Below are 16211 nucleotides of genomic sequence, written 5' to 3'. Positions count from 1 at the left end.
AAAAAAAAAAAAAAAACGCTTCTTTTTCTATTCTATTCTATTTTCTTTTTATTTATTATATAATAAAAAATAAAAAAAACAAGAAAAAAAAAAACCCTTGCTACTGTCACACTTTGCTACTTAGGAAGCACGCTGGAGGCACAAGTAAACGAAAACAGGCTTTTAATGCACGGAACAATGGGTACCTCAATACTGGGGACAGCAGGAAACACATGACCATAACAAGTAGAACCGACACAGAAAGACTGCACAGACTAGGACTTAAATACAGGGGATGATTGGGGAAACACAGTTGTATGGGATTACTAATCAAACGAATTAACAAAACGAGGACAGGAACATGACCAAATAAGGGAACAAATACAGGGGCAAAACATGACACAGACAGTCCATGATCATGACAGCTACGTGTACTGCGTTAATATAACTGAGACTTGTTATAGCACTTGCATATCATTGCTCTCTTGTTGATTTTGATTGCTTCCATTGTCCTCATTTGTAAGTCGCTTTGGATAAAAGTGTCTGCTAAATGACTAAATGTAAATGTAAAATGATAGTGTACTTAAGAAGAACGTCTCACCAAAGAGCCATGGTTGTTACTAGCATGATGATACTAGCTTGGAATACTCTGTGTTGAAGACAGTTGTGATATCTCCCACAGAAGTAGTTCTGGAAAAGAATACAAAGTAATCACAATTGTCGCATTTATTGTACAAATTAATAAGCAAAGTGATTTTCACATACTGTGCTAGACTGCAGTGGCGGTTGCGTTGATGGTGGAAGTTTTGAATGGAGTGTGTTGTTTTTGTTGATTTTACTGTGAAACAAAGATTTAAGTAGAACAAAATATTTCAGATGATGAAATCTGAAAAAACTGTTACAAACATTATGCAACAATATGAGTTTGCATTTGTAGAATTCAAACTGGAATATCAGCAGTCACCAATTATGCAATGTAAAAAAAAAAAATAATTAAAATAAAATATGGTTGTAAAACTGGGAAACAGTTAAGTGTTTCCCAACTCTGGAAGTTGTATTATTGTTAACAAAAAATAATGTGAAATGATAATATTTTCATTAACGCAAATAAGAACAAAAATAGGCATATCTAGGAAAAACTGACAATAAAATACATTTTCATACTACAAAAATCCAGCAAAATTAAATAAAATGGCCATAAATTACATTTTAGGTTAGGTTTTTGATACATCTTATATTATTAAAAATGTTAAGCCTGCCTGCATTAAACATGAACATGGTGTCATGGTTCTAATGAGGGATGAGGAGAGGACTCAATTGCAGGACGATGGGCTTTTAATAGTATTAATAGTCAAAATAAAACAAAAGCAAACACAAACTACCCCGAGTAACATGCAGGCAGGCCAGGCACAAGGCACCACACAGCAAGGCAAGGCAGGATCAGCAACACGGGTAAATACAACACATACCACAAATTAGGGCTGCACGATATTGGAAAAAACTCACACTGCGATATCTTGTTTTTCTGCGATATATATTGCGATATGAAAAAAAAAATCACCAGATATAGCTTCAATAGCTCTATTTGGAGAAAATAAAAATCAATGATTGGGGTGATTTTGTAGGTGAGTAAATCAGCATAGGAAATAAACAAATTACAAGCATAGATAAATATAATACAACAAAGATACAAATGAAATAAACAGTGCTTTGTATTTTTAAGGCAAGTTTAACAGTATTCAGATACAGAAATTGAATAATCAAATGTAAAATAACACAGCATAGTCTTCACTTCACAATTATATTCCTTCTTAGAGAAAAATGGTATCTGTGAGGATTTCCAGTCAGGATTTAGAACATATCATAGTACAGAGACTGCTCTAATTAGAGTTACAAATGACCTGCTCTTATCATCTGAATCCAGTCCAGATGGTGGATCAGCACCTAGAGAGGACCTCTACAGCCCTGAATGTCAGCAGAGACCAGAACAACTAGATGAGCCACAGATACAGATCCCCAGTAAAGACCTTGTCTCAGACAACTACCGGGACAAGACCACAGGAGCCAGTTGACTCCTCTGCACAATGTGACTTTGCTGCAGCCTTTGTTAAAAGCGCTATATAAATAAAGGTGACTTGACTTGACTGTACAAATTAAATTTATACACAAAAATAGTAGTGGAAGTGAACGGAATTCAGAGTTCACGTGCATCTGCGTGGCTCTCACCGTGTCTACACCGGATGCGAGTGGCATGGCGAGACGCGACAAAATACTATAGAACCCATTATAATCAGTGATGCTGTGTGACTGACTACACTGGAATGTGGCGCGACACAACAAATCCCTGACAGTAAACTGATGCCTTGTTCTATTTATGACGTACTGACACAAAGTCTGCGAACTCTGAGCACTCCTGGATTGAAGAGGGTTCCTGAGTGGACTCCGAGGCAGGCTCCTGGGAAGCCAGAGCAAACTCCGAAGCGGCCCATGCCCACAGAACAGCCCTGAGGTGAAAGGCGAAGACAGCCTTCTTGACAATGGCAGCAGCAGTGAAATCGGGTGGCTCTGTAGCGGCCTCTATGGCTGAGACAAGGAGAGCGGGCTGCTCATTGATGGCCTTCATGGCAGCAGCAGTGAGAGTGGGCTGTTCTGTGGCAGGCTGTTCTGGAGCGGGGAGCTCAGGGACCACTGGGACCACCAAAATTGGGACCACCGGACAAGGGACCACAGGAGTCAGGTCCTCCAGGACCATCGGACTAGGGACCACAGGTGTCGGGTCCTCCAGGACCACCAGACTTGAGACCACCGCAGTGATGCCAGCTGCTCTCACTGACACTAGTGGTGGGTCCGCCAAACTGGAAACTAGCCTCAAACCCCTTGGGCCCACCTTAATGGCTTCATGCAGCACGTTCCTGATACCCAGAAACACTGACGTGGTATCCATTAGTGTTGTTTTTGGCGGCCTGTTTTAATTTTAGTTTTAGTCTAGTCTTTGTGTGAAGCTGCTCTCGACAGACGCGGCACCCCGGTTGGGAAACACTGTTCTAAATAATGCCGCGAGTGGGGCTTGAGGAAGTGACGTCGCCTACGTCTGCGCAGTGCGACCTGATGCAGCCCCTGAAGTGAGACACAGGAAACAGAAATACTGCAAAATAATAATAATAACGCGACTAAACGAGACGAAATAACGTTATAACATTTTGTTTCGTCTCGTTTTGGTCAACGAAAATGAAGAGACATTTTAGCATAGTTTTTATTTTGTAAACCACATTTAGTCTCGTTTTTATTCGTCAACAATATTGCATTATACATTTAATTATAGTCTTCGTCACATGACCAGCATTTACGTTGCGTCTCGTCTCATTTTCATCACGTGATAAAGGTTCGTTGACGACGATATTTAGTCATAATTTTCGTTGACGAAAGCAACACTAGTATCCATGATGGCTGAAGACTCTGGTGTGGCGGCAATGATGGCTGGAGACTCTGGACTGGTGGCCATTTTGTGACAAGGCTCTGGACTGGCGGCCATCTTGTAAAGAGGCTCTGAGAATCTCCATGTTACTCATCCTCCAACTGCTGATGGGCTCATTAAGGGCATAGTTGAACAGGTCCTTGAGAGCAGCATTGTTGTAGTCCAGCCCCTCCACTGCACTCCTAAACTCCATCGCTAATTCCCTCAAGTCAGTCCCCTGTTGACGGAGGTAACTCAGAGATGCTACCTTAAGCATGCATTGGTAGAGGGGGCTGCAGATAGTGGAGGCTGGTAGATGGAGTGAGCCCATTCTCTGCTGAGTCGTCCTTTGGCTGGTCTGTTCTGTCATGGTTCCAATGAGGGATGAGCCGAGGAGTCTCATCCCATCATGACCACCACGGCAGAGTCTTCAGCCGTCATAGACGCCACATCAGTGTTTACAATTTTCATGAATGTCGCATCTGAAGCTGTCAAGGTGATTCCTAGGTGTGTGAGACTGGCTTCCAGTTTGGAAGACACAACGCTTGTGTAAGTGAGCAGCTGGCATCTCTGTGGTGGTACCAAGTTTGGGGGTCTCAGAGGTGGTCTCACTGGTAGTAGTTTTGTGTGTTTGGGCCGCACACTGCTCTCCAGCCCATGAGTCTGCTCCAGAGCCCGCTCCAGTCCATGAGTCCACTCCAGTGTCGGCTCTAGCTCCTGAGTCAGTTCCAGTGTCTGCTCAAGCCCTAGAGCTTAGTCCCGTATTTGCGCCAGCCTGTGAGCTTCTTTCCTGTCTTGTCTTGACCACCGTGATCACCTGTGAACTCTTTGCCTGTCCTGTCATGGCCAAGGAGGCTGTCTCTAAACTCTCTGCCTGCCATGTAGCGACCACGGAGGTCGTCTCTGAACTGTCTGCCTGTCCTGTTACGACCAAAGAGGCCATTACAATCATATACCATTACTAGAGTGCCCTTGATGGCTATCAGAGGGCACTCCATCCCAGACTGTTGCCACTCCATCAAGGACTTCATTCCCCATAATTCTCTGCTCGGTCTCATCAGCACTCATTGTTTGCACCTGTGTCTCATTGGTATTGTTAGCTCACCCTATATAAGCCCGGGTCTCTCTGTCATTCATTCCTAAAGCCCAATCCCAATTCTGTTTTATACCCCTTCCCCTATGCCTACGCCTACCCCTTGCCCCTTGAAACAGAGTGTCAAGGGGTAGGGCTGAAAATATTCCCCTAAGAAATGGGACACCACTACTACAGCGTTATACGTCATCATACGTCGTCGCTAGCTCCTACGTCAAAGAAAATGCGCCGATGTTTATCACAAACTCAGACGTGCGGTAAAAGATAAGTTACCTGCAACCGGACTAGTATTTATGTTGTCAAATCAGCGGGTATCAATAAAATATGTTGTGGAACTATCGTGCAGTCAATAACATTAGCAAACTTTTATCATAGCAATTTTTTGCAAACATTTCTTCAGAGAACATAACCGTACATATGAACACAAGATTGAATGCAACATAAAACAAATTATTATTTGTTATTAAAATCCTTATATTAGCCAAAAAATATATATATTATATGCGGGGAAATTTATCATACCCCTTCGTTTGAAGTGAGGTCCCGAAACATCTTTGTTTGAAGGGCTATCTGGCCCTTCCCCCTACCCCTCCAGCCAAAAGAGAATTGAGACACCGCTACCCCTTCATGTGAACGTGCAAAATGAAGGGGAAGGGGAAAGTGAAGGGATAAGGGGTAGAATTGGGCCTAAGTCTTGCATATGTCATATCTGCATTTCTAAGCCTTGTTTCCTGGTTCTCCCGTGTCTTGGTTACTGGCTTGTTTATTTTGCCTGTACTCTGGATTATTGTTGCTTCAGCCCTGGGGCCCGTTCTTCGTACCTCGCTTAATACATCTGAGATGATTTGAAAGATCCCAGATCTTCTAATCGTGATAACTGTTCTCTGGCTTATTTGGTTCTTCAAACGAATTTGCGGATTTGATTAAAATATCTAGATTAAGTTGTCTAAGATTACTGCTCGTTCTCGTGTTCCCCTTAAAGGGCAGATTTATCGATACTCAAAACCACGATCAGCAATGCAGCAACTGGCTGGTGGCAAGACAGCAATGTAATGACATCATATAATTATAAAAGGCACCTGACGAAAAACTTGATACATTTCTGGACCTTTATAAGGAACCAGCCAAGTGAACATAACTATATAAATGTTATAATAGATAAATGAAATGTGCACCGTTTTTATTTTATTTTATTTATTTATTTATTTTTAGCTACATGATTCCCAATTATTTATATTCACGATTTCTAGTTTTTGTACAGGCTTTACATTTTTATTTCAATGTTGTAATTAGCAATTCATGTAATTTTATCTTTGAAGCAGATTTGTTATGTGACAGCATTAATTGAAGTTTCCTAAGGGTCAAAATCAAGTTATCTGCATCTCCTGCACTCCATCAAGCCACTCCCATAATAGCTGTCACCACTCAAATTAATACACGACTCAGATTAAATGTATAGCATGTGTGTAAGACTCTAATACAATTATAAAGTAATCATTTTAACACAAATAAATCTTTCAATGAGTAAAACTGGCTGTGTCTATAGTATTATAGATTACACAACATTTTAATATTATTTTCAAATAATTTTTTTAATTATTATTATTTTAAATTATTGTCCCCGAATTAGTAGGGTACACTTGTAATAAAGTAGCAGTGGCTGGGATAGATTTTAAATATCAATAACACTTAAAAAGATGCAATCTAATCCTGTTTACATGAAATAAGCCTGCTCCCGAGCAGGTTTAAGTTTACGAACCTGTTGCTATGACAGCAAATCCAGGATGAGATTAGAAGAACCAAATAATCCAAGATCGTCAACAATCAAATCATATGAAGAACGGGCCCCTGAACTCTGTTGTTGTTTTGGATCGTCTGATTGTGTATGACCTTGCCTGTTCTTTGACTACGATTGTGGATTACCCCTTCATTAAAATACAGCATTTGGATCCTCAACCTTCGTGTCTGTGTTCAGCTCATGACTGACTGTGCAAAGATTTTTTTTTTAAATGATACCAGTGCATTGCCTTTGGCATCTACAAACATTAATTCTAAAATGACTAACACTGGAACTACAAAACCACAAAAAAACCCTGAAAACTAAACAGAACAATGACTGAATACAAATTTACAAAAACTAAAATAAATTGAAAAACAAATAAAAAATAAAATAGAAATCAAACCTGAAATGATTCAATGAAAAAAAAATCATAACTATAATAGTCTTGTCTGAAACCTCTATTTCATGGCATTTTTATTTTAGTAACTCTGAGATCGTATTGTAGTTAACAATAGTTTTTAAATTAGTTTTAACTTTTATATTTTAAAGTTGTAGTCATTTTGTTGTTTTTGTCAATTTTATTCGTTTTTTAATGTCTGTACAGTTTTCATTCATTTTAATTTCCGTTTTTTTTTTTTGGTACATCTAGTTAAACTAAATTAAAATTAAAATATTTTCAGTTAATATTTATTTTATTTCAAGTAACATTGATGCATAGAACTCCATGTTTGTTTGAGACAAATGTTTAAGAAACTTGGAGAATGAGCGTCTGAGAGGGACAGAGAAAGAAATGCAGTGCAGAAAGTTAAAGTCAATCCAGACCCTTTAGCAGAAGTGCCGCTGATGGAACGCATGCTACCCAGCCTCTTCAGTTTGGCCAAGCGAGTGTTCCAGACCTCAAGCTCCTGAATACGAGTCTCAAGGTTATCTGTGAGTTTACACAGCTGCTTCACAGCACCCACATTCTCCATAAATATCTGCTCCTTTAGGACAAAACAACCAAAATTACTTTCACATACCATACGTGTCAAGTAAAATTCATTGCAACCTATAACACATATTTGAGAGACTCACTTTGTCCACCATGAGAAAATTATCAATTTTCTCCCCGTTTACGCAAGTAATATCGCCCATCTCCCTTACGGCCAAAGGCAGGAGTTCTCTGACTTCCTGCGCTATGATTCCTAATCAAAGAGACACCTGATATGTGAGAATCTGTCTTCAGAACATTGTATTATATAAAGTGCAGTGTATATGCTAATTTAGCCTGTACCCGTTTCATGACGTTGATCAATTCCCATCCTTGAGGCAAACTCTGGTTTGTAATCATATTCCACAATTCTCATCTGAGCGATCCTCTTGAGCTGCTCCGTTGAGTCCACCTACAACATCACAGACACAATCCATTTGATTAAACCATGTGTTATTGCTCAGATATAAGGCTCCGTTTACACCTGTAAATAATGTGTGTCCCCAATATTTATTCTGGAATCAGGGTCTCTGATTTTAGTGTTTTTCACTGATCGGATCCATCAAGACTGATGTTAATACCAGATGTAAACAAGATCACTTTTGGGAGGCCATCCATTTGATTAAGTCATTAACACTGCTGTCCCAATCTTATTTGAATACCATTTTGATTAGTTTGTCTTTGTATTGAATAAGCAGAGAGACACTCACTTCCTGAATGTTTTGTTTGGCCCTTCTATCTGAGGGATGCGTGACATTGCCCATTATCTTGACATTCCCACAAACCACCAAAGCCTCATCAGGGCTGTCTGTGTTAATGCCGATCCTCCCGTGACACACCACAGACTCGGGGATCGGTCCTTTTTGCCAGAGCATGTCACTATCATTCTCAAACTGACCAGGATTGGAGGCCTTTAGATGGAGAGATGATAAAAGTTTGCTAACAACTTTCATACACTATCAAGACAAGTCCAATGGAAAACTCCCATTACTGAAGCAGAAATCCTTGAGGAAAATATGTGCAAATATAGACTTCATAGCAGAATATGTTGGTTACGGTTATTGTTATGGTCCAACAGCTTACCCTGACGATGATTCTTTCAGAAACATTAGCAACCAGCAGAAACCTTTCATCTTTCACAGTAGCATACAGACCAACCACCATCTTAAAGTACCTATGAAACATAAGCAAGCATACAGCTAGTTACCATTATTGCCATTGACCATATTTGTATGTGCATTAATGAATGTTAATATTGATTACTTTATTACTTTATTGATGTTTTTATTTTATTTATTTCATTCTCTCAGATATCATTAAAAATATCATTTGTGTTTTGAAGATGAACAATGAAATACACTTTATACTGTAAGGAATACAAACACACAGTGTAAGTTTCTGTGTAACAGCATTTACTGTGAACTGATCACGCAACTCTGAGACACTGAAAACACTAGATCATGATCTATTTTGGATGCAAAACAGCAATGTATATGCTAATGTGCTTGATCTAGGTGCCCCCGGATCGCAAATTCATCAGAGAGGGTCCCCATCCACTTCTCCCCTGCCCCTCCGAAGGTCTGTGCACGCCACTGTGCATTCCCGAAGTCCACTCTAAAAGTTATTTTAGTAGTCTAGAAAATCATCAAGAAATCTTTTTAAGAGGCCTGTTTGGAAGATTATTCTCTTTAAAGTATACAGATAACTGTCTAACTTAACCGAACACCTGACCAAAAATCATGATATATCAAGAAATGGCCTGCACATACAAACAAATGTGTCGAACCAATTAAAATTTTACACTAAAGTACTACTTTGTTAGTCCAGATTTGCCTGGATCATTTTATGCAACCTGTTGATTGTAACTGTGAAAACAGTAAACTCTATGTTTGGTTGTATCACTGCCCTATCAAATGACAGAATAGCTGCATCCAAAATTGCATACTGTCTAGTAGGTACTGCAATTAAAACTTCGTTTTTGGAAAAAGTCTTTTTTTACCGGTACATTTTATGAATACTGGTAGTAAGAATGAAATTTGGAGGTACAACAACTGCCATGTTGTCAGTCACATGACCTAGCTAGTACACTGCCATTCACAAATCCTCTCAAGTCTTCATGGGATAGTAAAGTGTCATCCAGGTTCTACTGTTTTTCGAATACTATGAATTCAGGCATACTACTCTTTTGGCGTACTGTTTTTTGTATACTATATAGAATGGAGCTAGGCATATTCGGACATAGCATATGTCTACAGGTTGGACCTGCATTCAGAGATGACAGAGATTGTAACTAACCTCTGATCAGGATTGGGTTTGCCCTTTTTTCTCATGTTATTCGCTGTGGTTTCACTGAAGTGTAAGCGTCCTAATGTCACCTTTGTGATTTTGTCTCCTGGCAGATTTACTCTAAAAGAGATGTTAAACCAAACATCACATAATATGACATCACATAAAATGACACATAATAAAAATGTTTTTCCACATGCTTTAAGTATCCTGACACCTACCTGACCAGTAGGAAAGGCTTCTTGCTACGGTTTGACTGAGACTGCTCTATGGGGATGAAATGGTTCTGTGCTTCCAGCTAAAATAGGGATTCAAGTATCAAACAAACCATTTGCATTCAGAACATAAATGTTTCTGTAAGGTTTTCATCCATGTTGTCACTACCTTCACCCCAAACACATTCACGTGGAAGCTCTCTATGGGCATGAGACCAGCTGACGTTCTAACAAATCTAGGCTCTCCAACCATCCCTATGTGAACTGTCACCTGGAAGTGGTTTTTCTTCTGACACACAAAGGCTTCATCAGCTGTGGAGTAGCTGAAACCCTTATCAGTGTCCACATGATAACCTGGAGGTGGTCTACACAAAAGAAAAAAGACACATGAGCTTCATGAGATTTATTGCAAAATGACATCTTGAAAAATAGAAGTAGAAGATGTCTTCTAATGATAAAGTGAATGTTTTATACCACAGGGCATGTATTATGGGCCCTAAAATTCCCCTTTCACTCAGAATAACAGGGATGCAATGTACAAATGAGATATAAAAGTCTTATGCATTTCCAAAACATAGAGCAAAATACAATAGTATTACCATGTGTTCGGTCATGTCCCATAGTAATATTATGGTATTCTTTGGTCTACGAGTACCAGAATTTGCCATCTAATATCATTATGGTACCATGATTCTGGTCCAGCATCTCAGGTTAAGAAGTCTTGGTAGATACTCACAGGATTTCAGATCTGCTGTTGTGGAGTGAGCACCACTGACTGGGCTGATAACGGTCCCACGTGAGCAGCTGGTGCACACTGCCCCCTTGACTTCCACCAGCGGTGTCACTGTCATAACACTGTGCTTCGTATGATCCACTTTCTGGACCTTAAGAAAATGCAGACATTAAGGAAAGACTCCCAAAATTACATATAAAGGCTTGAATATACTACACAACTAGATCAAACCTAGAGATCAAACATGCTTGATATTTTGAGACAATTTTAAAACACATTGTTTTCATTTGTTATGCGTCTCCTATCAAAGAGGTGCATGTTTCTGTGTGAGATTGTTGTGTTCGGAATGACTTGTAAGCCAGGTAGTTTGTGATCCTCAGTCATTTAGTGTAATAGTTTTTCTCTGTAACCAGTGTCGTAAAGCAAGTGTATGATGCCTAGTATTTATAAGAGTTTTATAGTGTATGAGGAACATTATCTTTGGAACGTCTTCACACACGGTTATTGCTGCAGACTGAAGTTACGGTTTTGTTTTTATCTTTTTTTCTATCATTACAAACACTGACTGTTTTAAATAACATCAACAATAAAGTCTACTTTTTTAACTGGTAATGGGAAATAAATCTATGTATAAACTGATGACCTTGGTGTTGCTAGCATCATGCTCTCTAGACTTTAGATATACCAAGACGGTGCACTAATATTACAGTGAATGGAAGAAAGTGCAACACGCACTATGTCGGAATAATTCATCTACTGAATAAAAGAGCCAGTGGCCAGTTAATGTCACTGCGTCATTGCAGCCAGAAAAAAGAAAAGAAACGTTTAGCCAAAGAACTACACACTTACGCCTGCACTGACTGGTCCAGCCTGACATATAAGCTTTTTAATGCTATTGGAGCATAAGAAACAATATTTATGGGACCGTTCATGTCAGATTTTGTTGTGGATTTGAAATATGTTACTCAAATGTGAGAGTGGCAAGCAGTTTTTGAGATTTCAGGAACTTCTCCATTCAGGCTCCATTCAGGGACCGATCCTAGCGTCATCCATGACGCAGCGTCAAAGTTACACTGACCAGAGCGTCGTTCGTGACACAGCGTCAAAGACTCACTGAGCTCCCCGATGAGAGCATTGAGCGTGCAGAGAGGGGCTGGGGCGATGCAACCGAAACTCAACAGAAACTGAGAAAGCCAGGGCAGGTAGCAAAACAAATATTGTCTGGCAGGATGAGAAGGAGCAGTTCAAAACAAAAAACAAAAAGCAAAACAGCACTTGGAGCCAAAAAGACACAACACGGCAAGACAAAGCAAACATGACAAGATGGTCACGAGTGAAGCATTGCACAACATACAACTACAGTCTGACAAAAGATTGAGCACGAGAGGATCTAAAATAGGGGAGAGCTAATAAGGGATGAATGGCAACAGGTGTGACAGAAAACATAAACGAGAATTGAAGATAACGAGTGGGAGGGGAAAACGCCACACTGAAAAAGACAACAAAACACAGCAGATCAGACCGAAGTCATGACATTAACAGACCTTACTTTTGAAAGTCACTTTTAGTATGCTAGTTGTTGAATGTATTACCGGTTTTATATTATCACCATTGTCCTTTTTTGTTAATGTATTTTATTTTTAATGTTCTAGTAGGGGTAGTGAGTAGGGCTGCGACAACCAAATAATCAATAATGAAAATAACTGGCAACTAATTTGATTATTTGATTTTGATTATTGATTTTGATTATCCATGTGCTGTGCATGCAAAATATCTGCCAGTCATGTCACTTTACAGCAGTATTTTCTATGGACAAAACCCATTTAAAATATAGCGGAAGACACAAGCTGAGCTGCACCAGGAAAAGTGCATGAATCATGTTAACCAAAACATGAGAATGCTTTATATCATGCGTTTCAAAAAAAAACTTTAATGTGCCTGTCAGACATTCTGGCAGATGTGTGTGCTGTTTAAAATGTTTGGAGACATATATTTTCATCAATTTCGTTTAGTTTAGTTTAGTTTAGTTTAGTTTAGTTTTATTTTAAAATTTGACAAGGCAGGTTATTGTAGCACAAAAAAAAAGAAGTTACTTTTTCTCTTAGCAGCACAACCTGACATGCGTCAAAAATAACATATTCAAAACCATAAATAGGTCATTTATAAAGCAATTTAAAAGCACGTGGAATAAAACAAAATTCCCTACTTCAACAAAAAGAATAAGTAAATGCTGGAGCTACCCAGATAGCACACGTACGTCTTCAAGATGTCTGTTAAAGATCGCTTCATCTGGAAAGCATTTGCTGTGTACAAACATCTGATAGACACCTTTCAGATGTCAGTTCTACATACATACTTAATCATAAACATCTTAAAGACATCTTCTAAACATCTATTTTAAACATCGTCCTATAAATTTATTGCAGATGAGCATAGCTCTAAAAATATGTCTTGCAGATGTAAATGCAGATGTCAAATAGAGTTTCTGTGATGTACATGTGCTATCAGGGTACAGTCAACAAGCTGTGCAAAGGCGATGAATTGTCATTAAGTTTGTTAGTGAAGGTACGTATGGTAGCATCATCATGCCTTACGCTCAATGAAGGCAGAGAAGAAGTTGGGATACCTATTATCCAACAACAACGTTTTCGTACCCTCTTTAACTCATCAGAGAGACCTTTAGGCAGTCCACCCCACAGTGGGCTTGCATACTCAAGAACTGGCCGTATGAAAGTATATTTGCATTAAAACATTGCATGGGAGATCCGCTCTCTTTGCAGCACTAAGATAATAAATTCTTGGCTGTGACTTTGAAATCATATACTTGATGTGTGCATCCCACGACAAATCAGATGATATTTTAACTTCAAGAATTTAAAAAATGGAAACTCTGCTGATTTCATGTCCCGAAATTACTGGAGAAGGAGGAGAGGGCATGTGATCATCTAATTACCATATCCATGGTCTTAGCTCCACTCATTGCCATTGAGAATTCCTGTCTCCACTCTGCCAATGAGTCCAAGGCCTTCTGGGTTAGGCCAGGTAAGGATCCCATTAGAAGCTTAGTGATTGTTAGATCATTAGCATATTTCACAGGAATTGTAGAAGGGGACAGATGTAAATCCAAGCTGTTTATACAGATGACAAAAAGTAAAGGGGATAAAAGTCCCCCTGGGGAACACCAACTGGAATTGGATAAAAGTTAGATACACAGGGACCCCACTTCACCATTTGCTCTCTGTTACTCACATAGCTCCTTGCAATAAGCCAAAGGGAGCGCCGGGCATTCACATCAGCCAGAGCATAAAGTAACGGACAATGCCCAATTGTGTCAAAAGCTTGAGTAAAATCAACAAAAACAGCATGAACATCCATTTTGGGATTGTTATTAAGTGCTTCATGCTATAATTGTAGAGTCTGAATCAGAGCAGTGTCAGTTGATCTGTTCGCCATAAAGCCATGTTGTGATAGAGGAATCTTTGTGACTGTATCTTCCAGAATGGCATCTCTGAGGATTCCTTCGTACACTTATCTGCTTTTTTTGGAATAGCTTTAGCCATAGCCTCCTTCCACTGATTTGGAAAAAAAGTTTTGTTGAATGCATGTGTTAAAGGTATCACCTTACACAAGTGCCAGTTCTTCGTGAAAGGTGTTTAAGACCCACGGAGGAATGCAATCAGCACCAGCAGCCGTCGCTGCATTCACTTTGCGGAGTCTAGCTTTAACTTGCCCAATACTCAGAGGAGGTACTCGACCACCTGACAGCTTATGGACAACATCTTCCTCAGAGGGAGAAGTGTGGATAACTTGATCCCATACTGAAGCAAAATGCTTAGCCAAACTGTCACACTCATGTTGCAAGATGTTAGAATCCTGAGACCTCACATCTCTCCTGTCTTATTCCATTCCCATCAGTGCCTTTACAGACTTAAACCACTACTTTGGCTTGGTGCAGCGTAGTTCCTCCACCTCGTTCTGGTAATGTTGTATCTTCTCTGTCTTAATTTTATTTTTTTATTTTTACGTTTTCTGCAGAAGATGTGTCGAATGGGCTTGGAAGGCCATTTACCAGCATTCAACATGATGGTCTGATGGACAGAAGAGCCAACAGGGGGCAAGTGCTCAGGTGACTTATAAATAGATGAAATGTTGGTAAAAATTGAGTCACGTTGATTGGCCTTTCTTGTTGCTTCTGACACTACCTGTTTCAGTCCATGTCTGTTACAGATGGTTTCAGACTTGTACCTATTTGTGTCTCCAAGTATGACAATTGCAGCTTGCTGGTATTTACATTCAATGTAGCTAAGGCAATAATCCAAGTATTGTGTAGTTAGCGTATCAGGTTTGGCTGTTGCAGAAGAACATGGTGGAATGTAGAGCACAGCAGCGATAAGTAAGCCGTGTAATAAGCGGCTTCACGTCGGGGTCCTGATCACCCTTTCGGGGGTTATTCTGTGATAACAACTGGCTGGATATACATAATGCCACTTATTACAAGGCTACTTGCCACATAAATAAATAATTAGACACAAAATATTGATTTGAGTTGAAATATTTGAACGCAAAGCTTCCGTGAACAAAGCAGTTGCTAGCAAGCAGCAAGTTCAAACTAGACCGACATTTAAGAGATACGGTGCAGTAATTACTATGTAGCATTTGGACCAATCAGACATTTTCATTAGATTTAACAAATCAATTATTCATTAGATTAACAAATAATCACAGACCCCTCACCCAATAAACATACTGGCATGCTTACCATGGCAACCAGGATCCCTCAGCCAGATCAGATAAACTTTTACGACCTAAAAGTATGTAGAGAGAATCTTCCTCTTACTCAAGTCTCTCTAAAACAGACACATAATGCCCATAAAAATGGACTCTTCTCTAATTAATTAATTAATAGGAAACCCTTTCTTTGAATGAACACACATATACTTCAGGTCATTGTGTATGTTGTTACTATTCTTTTATATTGTCGTTTGTATTGTATACTGTTTTATGCATGCTTATGATAGAACCACTCGTACATGTAATCTTACCTATATGTAATCTTACCATGTTTAGTATCTATGAATTCGTCTTCGGATGATCTAATTGGGAGTGTATATTATGTTTATACCTATGCAACATATTAGTGTTCTAAGAATCTTTAGTAGTTTTTGCATCAACACCCAATCAAATGTAGTACTTTAAGGATTTAGCTTTTATTTCAGCTTTTAGGGAATCGATTCTTAAAGATTCGATGTTGATTTCTTCAAGTTGATCTGATTCAAAATTTTGAGCTTATACTTTATCAACGGTTCGTCCAGCGAGCGTTAAAATCAGTATATCTTAACAATTCTGTTCATATTACTTCGTGGCCAACGACAACACAAACAAAATGGTAATCGTATTAATTTTGAGCAAGGTAACAAAGGATCTGGGCAAAGTTTGATTTTAAAATACACGACACAAGACAATACTTCTTTATAAATGAAACAAAAGTTTATTCGCTATTCTATGGCACATTAAACTAAGCTAAAACACACGCACACACACACACATACACACAGTTGCTGCGTTTGCATGAAGTTCCCAAAGTTCTAATACTCGTTTTCTACAAGCTCTTTAAACTCAACCTGAGAAAACTCATAAAAGCAGAGACTTGGCTTATCTTTACTGCTTAAAATCAATTCAGCGCCAGTTCAGCAAGAAATGG

The 16211-nt window shown here is 39.2% G+C and overlaps 1 protein-coding gene across 1 annotated transcript in view; it reads right to left on the bottom strand.

Annotated features, from left to right (window-relative positions):
* LOC107675140 (myelin regulatory factor-like protein) overlaps positions 1 to 16211 on the bottom strand; it is a 37334-nt gene that overhangs the window by 12554 nt on the left and 8569 nt on the right. Inside the window, exons 6-16 of the mRNA XM_016469379.1 lie at positions 10514 to 10661; positions 9947 to 10142; positions 9784 to 9860; positions 9572 to 9682; positions 8360 to 8450; positions 7987 to 8187; positions 7580 to 7688; positions 7381 to 7490; positions 7129 to 7289; positions 745 to 817; positions 581 to 669 (exon numbers count right to left, since the gene is read on the bottom strand). Coding sequence (XP_016324865.1) covers positions 581 to 669; positions 745 to 817; positions 7129 to 7289; positions 7381 to 7490; positions 7580 to 7688; positions 7987 to 8187; positions 8360 to 8450; positions 9572 to 9682; positions 9784 to 9860; positions 9947 to 10142; positions 10514 to 10661 — 1366 coding nt within the window. The remainder of the gene's footprint in view (positions 1 to 580; positions 670 to 744; positions 818 to 7128; positions 7290 to 7380; positions 7491 to 7579; positions 7689 to 7986; positions 8188 to 8359; positions 8451 to 9571; positions 9683 to 9783; positions 9861 to 9946; positions 10143 to 10513; positions 10662 to 16211) is intronic.

Source organism: Sinocyclocheilus anshuiensis, unplaced genomic scaffold (genome assembly GCF_001515605.1).
Source record: "Sinocyclocheilus anshuiensis isolate Anshui unplaced genomic scaffold, SAMN03320099.WGS_v1.1 scaffold1824, whole genome shotgun sequence".
Lineage (NCBI taxonomy): Eukaryota > Metazoa > Chordata > Actinopteri > Cypriniformes > Cyprinidae > Sinocyclocheilus > Sinocyclocheilus anshuiensis.
Note: the sequence above shows the minus strand (reverse complement) of the source record. Positions and strands in the feature narration are given on the sequence as shown.